This window comes from Haliaeetus albicilla, chromosome 8, assembly GCF_947461875.1.
Source record: "Haliaeetus albicilla chromosome 8, bHalAlb1.1, whole genome shotgun sequence".
Lineage (NCBI taxonomy): Eukaryota > Metazoa > Chordata > Aves > Accipitriformes > Accipitridae > Haliaeetus > Haliaeetus albicilla.
Genome location: NC_091490.1, coordinates 11,627,527 through 11,642,283, shown reverse-complemented (window position 1 = coordinate 11,642,283; position 14,757 = coordinate 11,627,527). Strand labels below are relative to the sequence as shown.

Genomic DNA, 14,757 nt, shown 5'->3' with positions numbered 1-14,757 from the left:
CCTTAGGGACCCTTGGCAGAGGAAAGACCTAGAAATTTTGGGGGCATAGGCAGACAGTTGGACAGCCTTCCCAAGGTCCATTAGCTTGGTAAAACTCCATTAGCTCCTCCAGCTCTGTAGGGCTCACGCAGTAGGTAAGCACAGTAAGAACAGTCCTGCTGGTACTCACTGGTGTCACTAGGGTTTGCCTAGTGAGACCTGTGAAAAGGAGGCTTGAAGCAGGTATTCAACTAAAATGCTTCAGCAAGAAGCAGAGCTAAAATACTGACCCTTTCTGAGTTTGGTGTCCTTTGGGAGGCAAACTGCTCAATTGCCATGAACTGCCATTAGGGAACAAGAGCTGCAGACTTGGGAGTAGGAAAGGATTTTTAGCAAACATTTTGAAAGACAGACTGCTTTCAGTCTCAAACGCATGGGTGAGCCTACGAGGAGACTCTGGGCTGCATCACCTACATTCTAATTCCACACTTCAGAACTCAGCTTCACTTCCAACCATGGGACTGAATTTTAGGAAGCAGTTCTTGAAGCAATGGGCATGCAGACTGTATTGAAAGAGCAGAGACAGGGAAAGGGAACACTTACCATGCCTCTGTCAATGATCTGTGCAGACCCATGAACCAGTGGCTCTTCAAGACCCAGATTAAGCAATAGCTTGGGAACCTGGATGGAAAAACCCACATCACAAGTTAACATGAGAGTGCTGTACCCGGACGTTACATAAACAGCTCAAAGATGGCTTTGGTTTCCATTGCACTAGTGCTTTTACCATAAACATTTTAACTTAAAGGAAAACTTAAGTCCCTGCATTTTAAATCTGCAACCAGATATGTGTGATTCATCATCTTCCCCTTTTGTAAAGGAGACAGGTACACTTCCACTGCAGTGCACTGCATGTCTCCTCTCAACTCAGCTTCCCACCTGTGGAGAAGCAGTGGATTATCAGTAGCAAGCCAGCTGGCTCCAGCTGAACACAGTGACATCCTGTACATTACTACAACGTCCAGCATCTGCCATTTCAAATGCAGCTCAACGTGTTTTACACTATTCAGTAATGCAAGAGAGGGAAGCAAGTAATATCAAACATAAATCAGTAAACTGGCATAAACATAGATTACTATGTTCAGCCCACTCAATAAGGTAGCACGCTGAGGTACAGGCAACAAAAAAGTATTTCAGATGTTTAAGGAGAAAGAAATTAAAGTTGATCAAGTGGGTATTCCAGATGGTAGAAAGCTGCAGAAGAAAAGGCTCTTGACAGAGAGAAGGCAGGTGTTAGATAAGTGGACAAAGCAGCAATGCTAATAGAGAGAGACACGACCCATGAGGTAGCCAAGAACAAATCCATGGAGAGCAATTCTGAACTGGCTCCTGAAAAGAAAGGGGAGCCAGCATTGTAGGAGGATGGGCTATCACTCCATCATTCCTCCTTTTCTGGGTGAAAGAGCAGCCCGAGGCGTTCTGCATCTCCTGGCGTCAGGCTGGGGCCAAGGTCACACACCACAGAAGAGGCGATGACAGCACAGATGGGGATTTCAGGGGAGGTGGGAGTCTCACGGCAATGCACAGTCACAGTGCTGTACAGAGTTACTTGCAGTGGTGATGCAGTGTATGATGCATCTTGGTAGGACAGAGATGGCAGTGAAAGAAACACGGGGGATACAGAGGGTGGCAAAGTGATGCATGAGGGCTAAGAGGTCTGTGTCATGGCAAATCGTATGTCTGAGTGAGAGGCAGCACATGCCTGGGCTGGTGTGGAGCTCTGCACAAGCTGTTTGGCCACCAGGATGTGTGCACTGACTGTCCATCTGGGAAGTCAACTGGAGTCTCAGCGCAGTAATGGTGTAACTGGGTTTGCCTGAGGGGAGGAAGCGGCACTCATTAAGTCTCTCTTTTCTCTACCTAGGCACCTATTTTTACAAAACTCTTTGGAAAGTTTATCTTTGAGATCTCTATTGCTCTGTTAAATTTGGCTGAGAGTTGCCAGCAATTTCCAAAGCTGCTGTGAAGGAGCTACCATACCGTATAATTGTGTAAAATGACTTAGAAAGCTGGGATAACAAGAGCTGATGGCTAGGGAGTGAACCTCAAGAAGCAGATCCCACAGATCTGAAGAAGTTGGGATCAGATGAGAAAAAAAACCCTCAAGATCTCAAATGAGACGATCCTTGCAGGAAATTGTTTGGATATTCATAATATGACCAGCCTGTTTCCCTTCCAGCATGCAAGGACGGATAAATAGTGCTGTTTTTCATATGAGAAGAATTTTCACAGTTGATGCTTCATTCAGATGAGTGAGATGAGCTTAGATGAGCTCACATCTCTGAGCTGTCATTTCAGGCTGCCTGTTGTCCCCAGTAGACATTTTCACATCTGTAGCTCTTTACTTCTTGAAGATGGTCCTTCCCACTAGACTTGTGTTTTCTTTGTTTTTTAAAAAACAAGAGTAAGTTAGATCCTTCAGTCCAAGGTACAGGCACTACAGAAAACCCCCAGCTTAGGAGAACACCACAAACTAAGCCAATCCGCCGGGATGATGCTTGCTTGGTGAAGGGATGTTGTCCTCACCTGACACATAGCTGGGCAGCCACAACAGATAGATCCAAGAGAGGAACACACACCAAAGCATACCTACAGCATAGGTTGGAAAGACTCCTACTATCCAGTGTTGCTCAGTGGGAAAGGCAAGAAACAAGGAGAGGCTCTTGCCCTCCTTAGAGGAAAGGTGGTATGGTGAAATAAATAAAGGATTTTACTGGCCAGAGCAAAGGCCTTATTAGAATCAGTCAATGGTAGTGCAGCCTGAGGGGTGACCCAAGAAAGCTACCAGCTCAAGCATTTTGCTCTGAAAAGGAAGGTTAGATAGGGGGCAGGAGTCAGAGGGAGTGCCTGGGTCAAGGGAAGGTTTAAGATGTGTTTGGATTTAATTCATCTTACAAAGAAACTATTTCCTGCTATTGAAGATAACTCCCTCCTGAACCCACCTGCCCACACACAGGCTGCAGGCATCCAGAAACCCAGCTGGAAGTGAAATGATGTGAGTAAAGTGTTTCCTCACCAGAAGGGCAATGGGTTAGGATGCCATTCCTTCCCACGGCTACTGGACTGGACTGCTACTGCTCCGGCAGTCTGTCCTCTCAGACAGCAAAGCTATAGGTCCTGGCTTTGCAGCCAGGGAGTCAGAATCTGGTTTGTGAAGACCAAGACAAGAGCAAAGGAGACACCAAAAGTCTTCCTTAGAGACCAACAAAACAGGTAAAAAAAGCCGATAAAATTAAATGTGTATCTTTTATGAGGATTAGCAAGAGAAACAAAATGCAGTGGCACTGAAAAAAGGAACTCCTTTCTCACAACCCCTCATTAAGCTCCATTTTATGTTTTACCTCCACATAGTTTCCTTAGAAATTTTACCATTCTGGAAAAGTTAAAAATTCAAAGAAAATCCTTTCCAACGTTGAAGGCCCCAATGTGATTTCAAAACACTAATTCTATGTACCACCCAGGAGCAAACACATTTCCTGAACTGACCAAAATGTAGAATATTTAGGTTAACCTCCCCCCCACCAAAAAAAAAACAACACAAAAAAACCCCACATGGAGTCTGACTGGCTCAACTCAATAACTTTTTACTGAAGTGGCTGCTGCCAAATGTACACGCACACTTCCCCTAGCAAGCGGTGTTCTCCCTTAACCCTTTGGGCACACTTGTTCCTGATATTCTTGGGGAAAGTTTTCCCTTTCTGACAGCAGTGCTGCCTCCCTCCTCTCTTCTTCATGTCCCTAGCCGCAAAACAAATCACTTTATTTCTGTCCTCCTCTACAGGCACCAAGAAGAGCGAGCTCCAATGTGTGAACTCACTCTGCCATGCTGCAACGCTAATTTGCATAAATTCATCCATTCATTTTATTAAAAAGAAATCAACTCAATCTGAGACCAAAAGCAAGGCAGCAACCAATTCCAGGACTCCCAATACAACTTGATCGCTCTCCCAGCCCTGCTTCCAGAAATCTTGAGTTTTTCCCTACTACACTCCCTATTGGTCTTTCAAAACTAGAGGAAACTGTCAACTCCTGATAGCAACAAAGTTCATCACTAGCAGAGTGAAGTGAGAACTTGCACATTGCATCAGCCAGTGTAGTAAAAAAAAAAAGCCCAAAAATCATTAAAAGCTTTTAATCATCAGCTCATTAGCTAGTACAGGATTTCTCTAATCCTCCCCTGTGATCTTTTATTTTATGAATTCTCAGTACTGTGAAAGCAAAAGCTGCAACAGATCAACATTTCACCTCTGTGTTTACCTGGAGTGCCACTGTATTGAAGCCTGTTCATAAAATAATTCTTTCATAATGGAAAGCATTAGGCAATCTGAATGTATGGGTAGTTTAAGTCTTCCTGCAAATCATTAATAACCTTTGTCATTATAACTTAGATAAACATCTGTTAGGAAGAGTCCAGTCAGAACTGATCTTGCCTTTAGGACATGGAGGACATAGATTAGATGAGCTATCAAAGCTACTTCCAGCCTTATGTTCCACAGTTCTTGGCTCTTTGGCTGCAGGTCTTGCCACCCCCAAAAAACAGAAGAGTGGGTGGGGTGGGGGTTTTCTTAGCTAAATCAAACCTATGGAGTAAATTAGTGACAGAAATGTTTTCTGGCCTCATGTCCCTATCCAGCAACCAGTAAGGTGATGTGCCTAGATAACATGGCACTGGTTCAATTCCCACATACTCCTCAGCTGTATCGCAGGGAGCCGCTCCTGGAGGCTAAAATGTCCCATAAACTACTGGTGTATTCCCACATGGCAGTTCTGTATTTTTCTCACCTGTCGGTTAGCTTCAATATACAGCCCAAGAGTATTCACTCGGTAGCACAGTCCCTCTTTCATTATATGGACATAGCAGCGCACTTTGCCTTCATGGAGAGTTTCATTCATATCTCCTCTATGATCATTCCAACAAGAGTTATCTGGAGCAGGTTTCAGCAAGCTATTATCTTCCTTTATGAAACTATAAATGTCTGGAGAACACACACATGCATAAAGTTAGACAGGATTTAATGAAATACTTTTTGAAGAGGAACACTATTAAAATACTGTTGGTGAAGGGAAATCTTTGCCTCACATCATCTGAACAGCTAGATACTTAGCAATCATCAACAGATTTTATCACACGTAGTGAGTAAGTGCTTATTTTTATTCTGCAGGTGGGAATCAAGGGATCAGGACAGATGCAATGTTTTGCCCAAGGTCACAGAAGGAGACAGCGGAAATGCTAAAAATAAATTCCAAGATCTGAGATCCTGTCCAGTTACCAGTGCAGGGTGGTTAAGTCTTAGTCTGTTGCTCTGCTGTCCTGGTTTCAGCTGGGATAGAGTTAATTTTCTTCCTAGTAGCTGGTATAGTGCTATGTTTTGGATTTAGTATGAGAATAACGTTGATAACACACTGATGTTTTCAGTTGTTGTTAAGTCATTTTTATACTAAGTCAAGGATTTTTCAGCTTCTCATGCCCAGCCAGCAAGAAGGCTGCAGGGCCACAAGAAGCTGGGAGGGGACACAGCCAGGACAGCTGACCCACACTGGCCAAAGGGATATTCCATACCATATGCCCAATATATAAACTGGGGACAATTGGCCAGGGGGGCGCAGATCACTGCTTGGGAACTAACTAGGCATCGGTCGGCCAGTCGTGAGCAACTGCATTGTGCATCACTTGTTTTGTATCTACTATTATTATTATTATTGTTATTATTGTCATCCTTTCTGTCCTATTAAACTGTCTTTATCTCAACCCACAAGTTTTGTTTTTTTTGATTCTCTCCCCCATCCCACTGGGTGGGGGGAGAGAGCAAGTGGCTGTGTGGTGCTTAGTTGCTAGCTAGGGTTAGATCACAACAGCTACGCAATTTTAGGAACTCTCTCCTAAAATTACATTTTCAAAAGTGCATTTACCTATACTGCATTCCAGGAGAAAAAATATAGAGCACCTAGCTCATTTACTTTTGATTTACACCAAAATAAGGGAGGACAAAAGTATTTATTTAATGCACAATACTGTTTGAAAAAGAAATCTACTAGGATCTTTGCAATTATGAAGTATAAGAGAAAAAAAACAAATCCCCAAACTAGTGTTTCAGGCTAATTCTGTACTCTGCTCAATAATTCTGCTGTAGCATATGGCCTTTAAAACCTTCACAAAATCTTTGATACTTGTACTGACCTAGGGATGCTTGTTCTTTTTTCTTTTGGTCCTCTTCTTTGTTGTCTAGTCCTTGCTGCAATGAAGTAGGAGAAGAGAACTGCCTCCTAACCAGATGTGGAATCAGTTCACTCCGGAGAGATGTGATTGTCCTGGGGAAGACAACGCACTCATGAAGTCCATGAATGCTTCATTTTCTTTGCATAACATTATCAGACATTTTGCACATTTTTCATGAAGATGAATCAAAATGCCAGGTACTCCAAGACATCTGGCACTAAGACAATGTCCATTAGCCACGTGCTTCCTTAATGCATTAAAATACAAAGGAAGAGTCAAAATAAGGAAAAAGCTTCATCTTCAGGACTAATTGCCCTATATTTTAACAGAGATGCCTATAATTTAATATGGCATCACCCTACAATTCATGCTTCTCTGCAGATGGAATGCAGAAAGTACCAACACTGTAATGACAACAACTGAAATCCACTTCATGTGACTTATAAAAATGGCATCAACTGATGGGAAAAGAGAGAATAAAGTGCCTATAGAGGAAAACCCAAGGCAGCTCCTTTTCTTTGTGATAAAAATATGGAAATGCTCAAGGATATATGAAATATCAGATCCTTAAATGAAAATATTTATGACAGTCATTGATGTCCTCCTGCTCACATGAAACATCAAGAACATTTTAAAGACTCAGTCCTTTAACCAATAGAAATCAGCACATTTTAACAAGCTTAGGTCCCAAGAGGTTCACGCTCTCGATCATGTGCGTTGATTCAAAATAACATGAATGAGCAGAAAGCTTCATTTTGATATCCCAATACTAGGAGGCAGAGAAATCACGAGGGGTTTGTGATAAAGCATGGACTTGAACCCAAGCCACCTATGCCTTAAACAAGGACCCTGCTCACTAGATTATCTTTCCTCTTGCACTGATTTATACATTACAATGAATCTAGAAAAACCTCCCCCCAACAGACAAATATCAATGTAGAAAATCTACTGTACAATGGGATTTTAACCGTGGTAATTTAATTTTGACTATTAGAAGGTAATTTTATTTTTCAATGAAGTATTTGGAAAAAAAAACCCAATTCAATAGTTTTTACAGTTGGAGTGCATGAGATGCAGTCTTAAAAAAGCTTTATTGTTGTTGTCTCATCATTTTAACAATCTGCATTTAGTTACTGAATTGTAGATTATTTAAAGTAGTGCTTGGGAAAATCATGCAGAAAATGAACTCAAACTTGGCACGTCTAAGAGGAAGTGCTAAACTTCAGAGGAAGGATTGGGAGAACTAACACAGAGAGCTTAGCTAGAGGAACTCAACAAATGATAACCTGCAAAGAAAGAGGAGTTATTTAGAATGGAAGACAGTAAGACTAGGAACTAACTATAGGTTAAATTAAAAAGGAAAGTACTAGAATGAGTATCCTGAAAGTGATTTTAGTTGGCAAAATCTCTAGCAAAGGGGGATCTTAAACAGTTCAAACTTTAAGAAACATGCAGCTCTTAACCCGCCCAGGCGCCTGTTCAGGTCAATGATAGTGAAGCAGACCTAAGGACCAAAACAGTCTTTCCTGTCTCTAACTTTGATGGGAAGATTCAGATGTGATTGCCTATGAACAAATACAGTGTTTTCCTTTTTCTTGACAAACTTTTCCTTCAGTCCTCAACTGTAGACTGTGTCACATGCTCCATCCTCCAGTAGGATGATCTAACCCATCCCAGGTCTGAAATTCTGCTTTTATTTTTTATTATAGACAAGGAAAAGCTCTAGTCTTCAGTCTCTCCTCCTTCTTGAAAATAAGATTATAATCACCTTCAGATAGCTGTATTTCAGGAACTAACGAAGCAAAACACTTCATTCTTTAATCACCAAATTTCTCCCTGCTAACCACTTACAGGCGCGCTCTGCCACGGCCACCCTGGCCCCGCGCTCCAACACACGTGTGGCTGTGCAGATGGGCAGTTTACTAGCTTACAATGTTTGCCTGCAGCTGTGCCATTCAGCAATGATTTCCTGCTTGGGTTTTATACTCCATCCAAAACCGACAATCCTGTGTTTCCCTCAGAGGCTGGCCATGGCATTTATAAGATATATTACCTATAAAATATCCAAGTATTTGGCAGTCTTAAATAGTCTGATGCAGAGGACAACACAACATGGTAGGAAATGAAAGCAGTGGAAAGGGGGAAAGACAAAGTTTTGCCTGGTTTTTGATGGTTTACTCTTTCTTGGACAAACTCCTGAAGCTTTCCTGCAATTCTCTGAAGTGCTAGCCACATTCCTTCGGCAAAGGTGGAGTAAATCTCTGGGTCATCCATAAGATGTGGCTCAGAAACACACCCTTCTTACTGGAAAAGGAAAACCAGGAAGGTTTGCCTTCGCTTGCTGTTTAAGCAATTTATATGTGACATTAAAGGAATTTGCTTTTGGAAAGTATTAAAAAATATGCAGTAAGGCACTCAGTGACAAAAATTTAGGAATTTTTTGTGACAGATCTTGCAAATGTGGATATACGAAGTGATAGCGTGAGAATATTATCTGACTGTCAACAGCGGGGGAAACCAAACATCTGGCTGGGACTAGGAAAGGAATCTAAATCAAAGGAGGGATGGGACTGAAGACCCTTCATCAAGAGAGAAAAAAAATAGCAGAAGTTTGGAAGAATTAACTAGCCTGTAACCTAGATTCAGGAGAAAACAAACCAAAAAGGTTTCTGGTCTAGTGTGTTAAAAATTCTTACAATCAAATCCTGAACTACATGTGCCTATATATGAAGAAGAAATAAGTGTAAGACTGTATATGCTGAAGAAAGCAGTCTTTTTTATTCTCTTCAGGTTTTAAAACTTGGCATCCCCCTGGTTTCTAAGCTTGTTATTTTCTTTAGCACCAAGAAGTAAGAATGAAATACCCACTGAGATCAACATAAGGAAAAATCCACTATAACCAGGAGAAAGAAAGTGGAAGGGTGGGTGGAAGGAGAGGAGGGCACACAAAATTTTGGCAGAAATCCAATTCTAAGCCAACTCAGAGTAACCATGCTCTGACACCTCACAGCAAAATCCAGAGGGTAGAAAGGATAAAAATGTACCTGCTTTTGAGAAACACTTGCCAAAATAAACATGCTTTCATAAATTCCAGCCCAAGAGATGAGCCTTTTTCGTGATCTTTCATTCCCTAAAATTTGATTTTTGAAGTTATATATGTCTGTTTTCACCTAGACAGAAAGTAGTAGGTTTTCAATTAAGCTGCCAAAGATTGAGAGTGCCATTAAATTGCTGCTTGTAAAGGAAGGAGGGGTGGGGGGAGTGGGGGTGGGACATGGGACTAATCCCTGAAGCACCTTATGTGGCTTCAGTCCCATGGGAACAACAGGAGATGGCAGCAATTTTGAAAGGGGTTGATATTGATCCCATTGTAAGCATGTAAAAAGAACTATCTCTGAGATGGAATCTGCCATTCACGCAGTGGGTCATAACACTGGGGGATGTTGGCAAGAGACAGTGCATATTTGGGGGAAATTAAGGAAACGGGGGCAGTTGAAATGCATGGTGCATGTGCAAAAAACAGCTAGGAATTCAAGAGAAGATGAAATTTCTAAAAGCAAAAGAATCCCCTGGAAAAGTCTATATTAAAGGTACCTAAGAGCTCACAGCACATATCAGTTATTTGCAGTCAGCTATGCAGACTGCAGACTCAGACCTAGGCATTATAAAGCTAGGATATTCAAGGTTAATTTTATTTAAAACCTAAAATGCTGAGGTACAAAAATGGGTACTTGGTCAGACAACTGTAATTTTACCAAGTACTATCATTACCAGAAAGACATAAGTATCATGCCTTTAGAATCTCTTTATCCCTGGTCCCTTGCACACTACGATGTCTTACTAGTGTTCCTGGGATTTTTGCATGACAGCAAAGGCAGAGATAAGGTTCACGCTAAATTAAAAATTTTTACTCCTGAAGAACATTAGGTGAAAATACCCTAGATCTTTAAGTTTCATATTTAAACACAGCTACACAGAAGTTTTCAGTGAGTTTTAACCACAGATAAAATTAGAAGAGTCTGTGATATGGCAGAATTAAGTTTTTGTCTATGTATATTATATTATATTATATTACATTACATTACATACATTACGGCCCACAGAGGGCCAACTTTTACTTGTTGCTGAAATATAACTGCCTCTGGGATGAAGGGAAGCTTATTGAAACTTTAGCAAGAAATGAAGAACAATGGAGCCAACTGAAACACAAGAATTAGTTTTGGGGAAAAAACCAAATGCTGACCACTTTAACTTAAAAAAAAGATGTATTTCACAATTATGCTTCAATGGGCTGTGATTTCTGCTCTTAGACATACATATCGCTGGAGACTCTGTCTTTCATATGACACAGAAAATAATGGTTCTGACCAACACTGGTAAAGAAAAAATCTCATCAAATATTTTATAATAATAGAAGAGTCTATTTAAGTCCAAGTTTAGGTGACCTTGCAAAAGTCTAGGTACCAGGAGGTGCTGTTTGTCTTGACCCACAGCAGGAATGGGAGCATCTGCAGCTTTTGTTTCCTGCAGCTAGTTCTCACCAGCTTCAGACACCCTGAACACAACTGTCAGTTCCATTTACCGGCTGTCATTCATCTTCATTTTCCATGTTTAATGTTAAACACCATAAAACGGTATTAATGAGTATTAGCATTTTAATATCCTCCCTGTTGTATTAATCTGTGTTGGAGCATGAAATCTACCATTGCTGTCAGCACCCACCTATGAAATCTGCTGTTACTCTCCATGGGCTAGTTGCAGGGGGTCTCCCTTGCTATCATTATTAGCACAATCAGCTACATGTACAGGTGCAGACAGTGTTTGTGATTCCTCACTATAAACAAGCAGATTATTAGCCCTTTTATACCTAGTTTTGCCTTTTATTTTTTTTAACAAGCTAATGTTAGCTCTTGTACAACTATGCAAGCATACAGTGGGTTGGGTTCTGATCTTAGCTCCATGGCCTTCAACAGAGATTCTTCAGATCACATCAAAAGGAGAACATGAGGCCGTATTTCAGACTGGTGCTCATAATTAACGTTAGAAATGAATACATAAATACAACTAAACAAATCCTAAGGCACTTACAGTTTTGGCCAAAAAGAAGTTGCATGTTTATGCAGAACAATAAAGATGTAAGAAAAAGGGAAGGAGGAAGAAAAAAAAAAAAAGAAAAGAGGGTGTGTTGGAAGAAAGAGAAAAGTTAATTCTGAACCCTGTAGGTACATAGTTCATGGTTCTCATCGCTTAAAGGATAAAGCCAAATAACATTTAAAAATTCCATGTAAGCTGGGAGCTCTCTTGTTGAACCTCAACGTTATTTTCTCCTGATCCTTTGATGGAGATTAAAAATTTCCATGTGAATACAAAGAAAGAAACAACAGTTACTCTGAGATTTTTTCCCCAAGCATTTAATGCTCCAAACTAGAGCAGCCAGCCACCATTCCCATCTCCTCCCCCCTCCTTAAAGAAAAAAAAAGTCAACTCACTTTGAAGAAAAGACAAAAGAGGGTCAGGGCAAGGGGGATTAGGGAAATGATATTTATATCATGGACCAAATTAAAATGTCAATGCAAGAGGCAGGCAAACAGCCCTTGCCACATATATACACCAGGCATGTTTCCTCAAGGAAACAGGAAAGAGATTTGAAAAGAGTTAATGCAGTCCTGAGTTAATACCACCTGCCTCAGACTCAACACCACTTAAAAGACAGTGTTTGGGTCCACTTCCCACAATGCGGTTTTAACAAGCACAATGGAAAAAGCAATTACAGGCCTTTTCCCCTTCTTCTCACTGATTCACTGCTAAAAATGCTGGAATTTCTGAGACATGCTAAGAATGTGGAGAAAGCAGAGAAAGACTATGTACAAAAGGAAAAAATATCAAATGATAAATTTATAGGGTGTGTCACATCCCTGCAGAAGGCTAATTCTGCCCTTATATCTTGCAATAATCTTTTTGCCTTTGTTTGGTGTACCCAAGACCAATTATAATAAAGGAAAACTCCAAAGTAACCAGGCAAGCCAATAAACTACCAGGCAATTACTTGTGCCTAATTCAATAACCTGCAACACCAATCATAGCATCAAACAGATGTTATTTCTTGCTATGTTCTGTTTGTCCTGTTCTACTCTCTACTCTTTATCACAAAAAGAGTAAATGTATTTCTCCCCCCCCCCCAATTTCATATTAATTACTTCTTTATCAGTGTCTCTCATAATTTTTGGAGCTAAAAGCCTATGGAGAAGGCAAGGAAACTTTGATAAATGTTCTACTAAAAGGTAATTCCACATGACTGTATTTGTGATTCATTTGTCTTTCCATACTATTTTCTAACCAATACCTTCAAGTCTGACAGCAATCTACTCCCAATGTTCATAAGAGCATGAGTGACAATATTTCAAAAGCCATTGCAGAACAAGCCGGTATAACTGCACAGCTTTGCTTTGCAGGCTCAAGTTTATGAATGACTTCCCAAAACTGCAGAATCACCACTGAAATCCCTGCATTCTGGATGATGGAGGGAAAGCAGAAGAAGACATGCAAGTGACAATCATAGACACCATAATGCAGAGAGGATCCAGATCAAAGTATGGAAGGGATGGTATGGATGCAAACCACATAAAAAGCTGTTCTCAAGTTCCACCAAGTCTGGATGCACTTAAAGGAGCAGGGATCTAACTTCCACTTCTGCCAAAAAACCCTTTGGGAAACAAGGCAGCTTTCTGAAAAATTGACCACAGAAATTAAAACTCCTCAATTACATACTCAAATCCTTTGAAAGCGTGTGTGCACTCAGCTCGGGTCATCTAAGTAACCTTAACTCTGCCCACTCACCAAACAGCCAGGAATGCCCTGCAGCTCCCGACTAATACAGCTTTTGCAAGGGAATGCCAGCAAGTTTAGACATTTTTAGAACTTCTCTCTGACCAAAAGTCTCTAAGGCCGTCGGAGCCCACCCAGGGTGTTTGGCAGGTTGTACACGCTGCTGAGGAATGGATCTCATTCATTCCCAGACAGCATCCCATTCTTCTAAAACAAGCGCACCTGCACCAAACATGATTCTTTGCCAGAACTCATCTTTCCTCATTCTCTCCCACCTCCGCCTTTGCAGCCATCTGTGTCTGAGCTACCAACTTTTTTCTAAATGCCTTTGAAATTAGGCTCCTTTTCAGAAAAGTGCACTGAACAGAGGCATTCTGATAATACGCCTAAACAAACACATGCATATGATGCGCTTGATAAAGTTGATGTGTATCCTTAAAACTGTTGAACTATGTAAACTTAAGGTGCATAAGTATATATTTAGATAGATAGATTTAAACACTTCAGGCTTGTCTGCATAAAATGTGTCAAAAAACGTAGACATGGCTGTAGCTTCACATGTGTAAGCTCTTTCACCCTGCTCCACTGAGGCTACATTAAAGGCACCATAGATGTCCCCATCACTGTGCTCTATATCTCCACACAGATACTTTGTTTGGTGGTCTGCAATCAAATGGACCCATTCTCAGTTTGTCTTAACAATGCCCATTCTTTCAGCAGTCTGGGAGATAAACTGGAATCTCTGGTGTGTAATTCAGTCCTGCTTCCATCTGTAGAAGTCCCATTTCTACACCCCTCTCCCCAGCAATCATTCTACCTTAATTAATTCCTATCCTCACTATTGATTACTAATCCTTGCTGCACCCCTTCCTGTAGGACAACTTCCATTCTCTTTACTGTGGCATTTGCAACATGATCTTCTGTCCTGTGATAAGACTAAGCTGCCTTTTTTGGTCACTTTATCCTTTCCTGAAGAACTTTAAGATGAAGCTTTTTGGCCAATGAATCCCATCTCCTCTTCTTCACGAGCCTACTTTTATTCATAATGTTCCTTCCAGGTGGCATTGATTCAGAAAAGTTTGGTGTAAAATGCTGTGTGTGCTCCAGTTCAGCTCTGCACCTTTGATTTAGGGAAATGTCAGCCCTCCTCCCCATTCAGGTCTTTGATTTCTTCAAAATCAGTAACTTAACTAGATGGCACTCGGTATTTCCCATAGGCTGTCCTGTGGCTGTGTAAAATGTTATACTCCCTTTTTTTATTTTTTCACTTTATTTTAAGTGAAGAAATTTGTAGTAGCTCCCCTCTGATTCAAGACTGTTCTAAGATCAGGCCTTACCTCATACTCTAGCTACTTATCACATTCAAAATGGAACTCTGAATATTGTTATTGATTGATTGATGATTCACTGCCTTAATGAAGATATCTCTTAGCTATTCTATTCAGGCATGTGTGCCCTATCATCATTAGTAGCATTTTTTCTCCCTTCTATATGCAGGAAGTTTAAAGTCTCCCATCCCAATAATTCAATGCTATAATAAAGTCAGCAACAGTGTTATAGACAACTTTATTATTGTTCATGTTTAATTTGACTGGCTAAGGCACAATAAAATTTGACATTGAACTAACACCTAGAATATAAAAACTAAGAGCAGCAGAATCATAGGGAAACAATCA

At 40.8% G+C, this 14,757-nt stretch overlaps 1 protein-coding gene across 1 annotated transcript in view; it reads right to left on the bottom strand.

The window, feature by feature from the left end:
- Nucleotides 1-14,757, bottom strand: part of EIF2B3 (eukaryotic translation initiation factor 2B subunit gamma) — a 104,566-nt gene that overhangs the window by 27,395 nt on the left and 62,414 nt on the right. The window contains exons 7-9 of the mRNA XM_069788880.1: nucleotides 6,218-6,348; nucleotides 4,822-5,015; nucleotides 583-660 (exon numbers count right to left, since the gene is read on the bottom strand). Of these exons, the coding sequence (XP_069644981.1) occupies nucleotides 583-660; nucleotides 4,822-5,015; nucleotides 6,218-6,348 (403 nt within the window). The remainder of the gene's footprint in view (nucleotides 1-582; nucleotides 661-4,821; nucleotides 5,016-6,217; nucleotides 6,349-14,757) is intronic.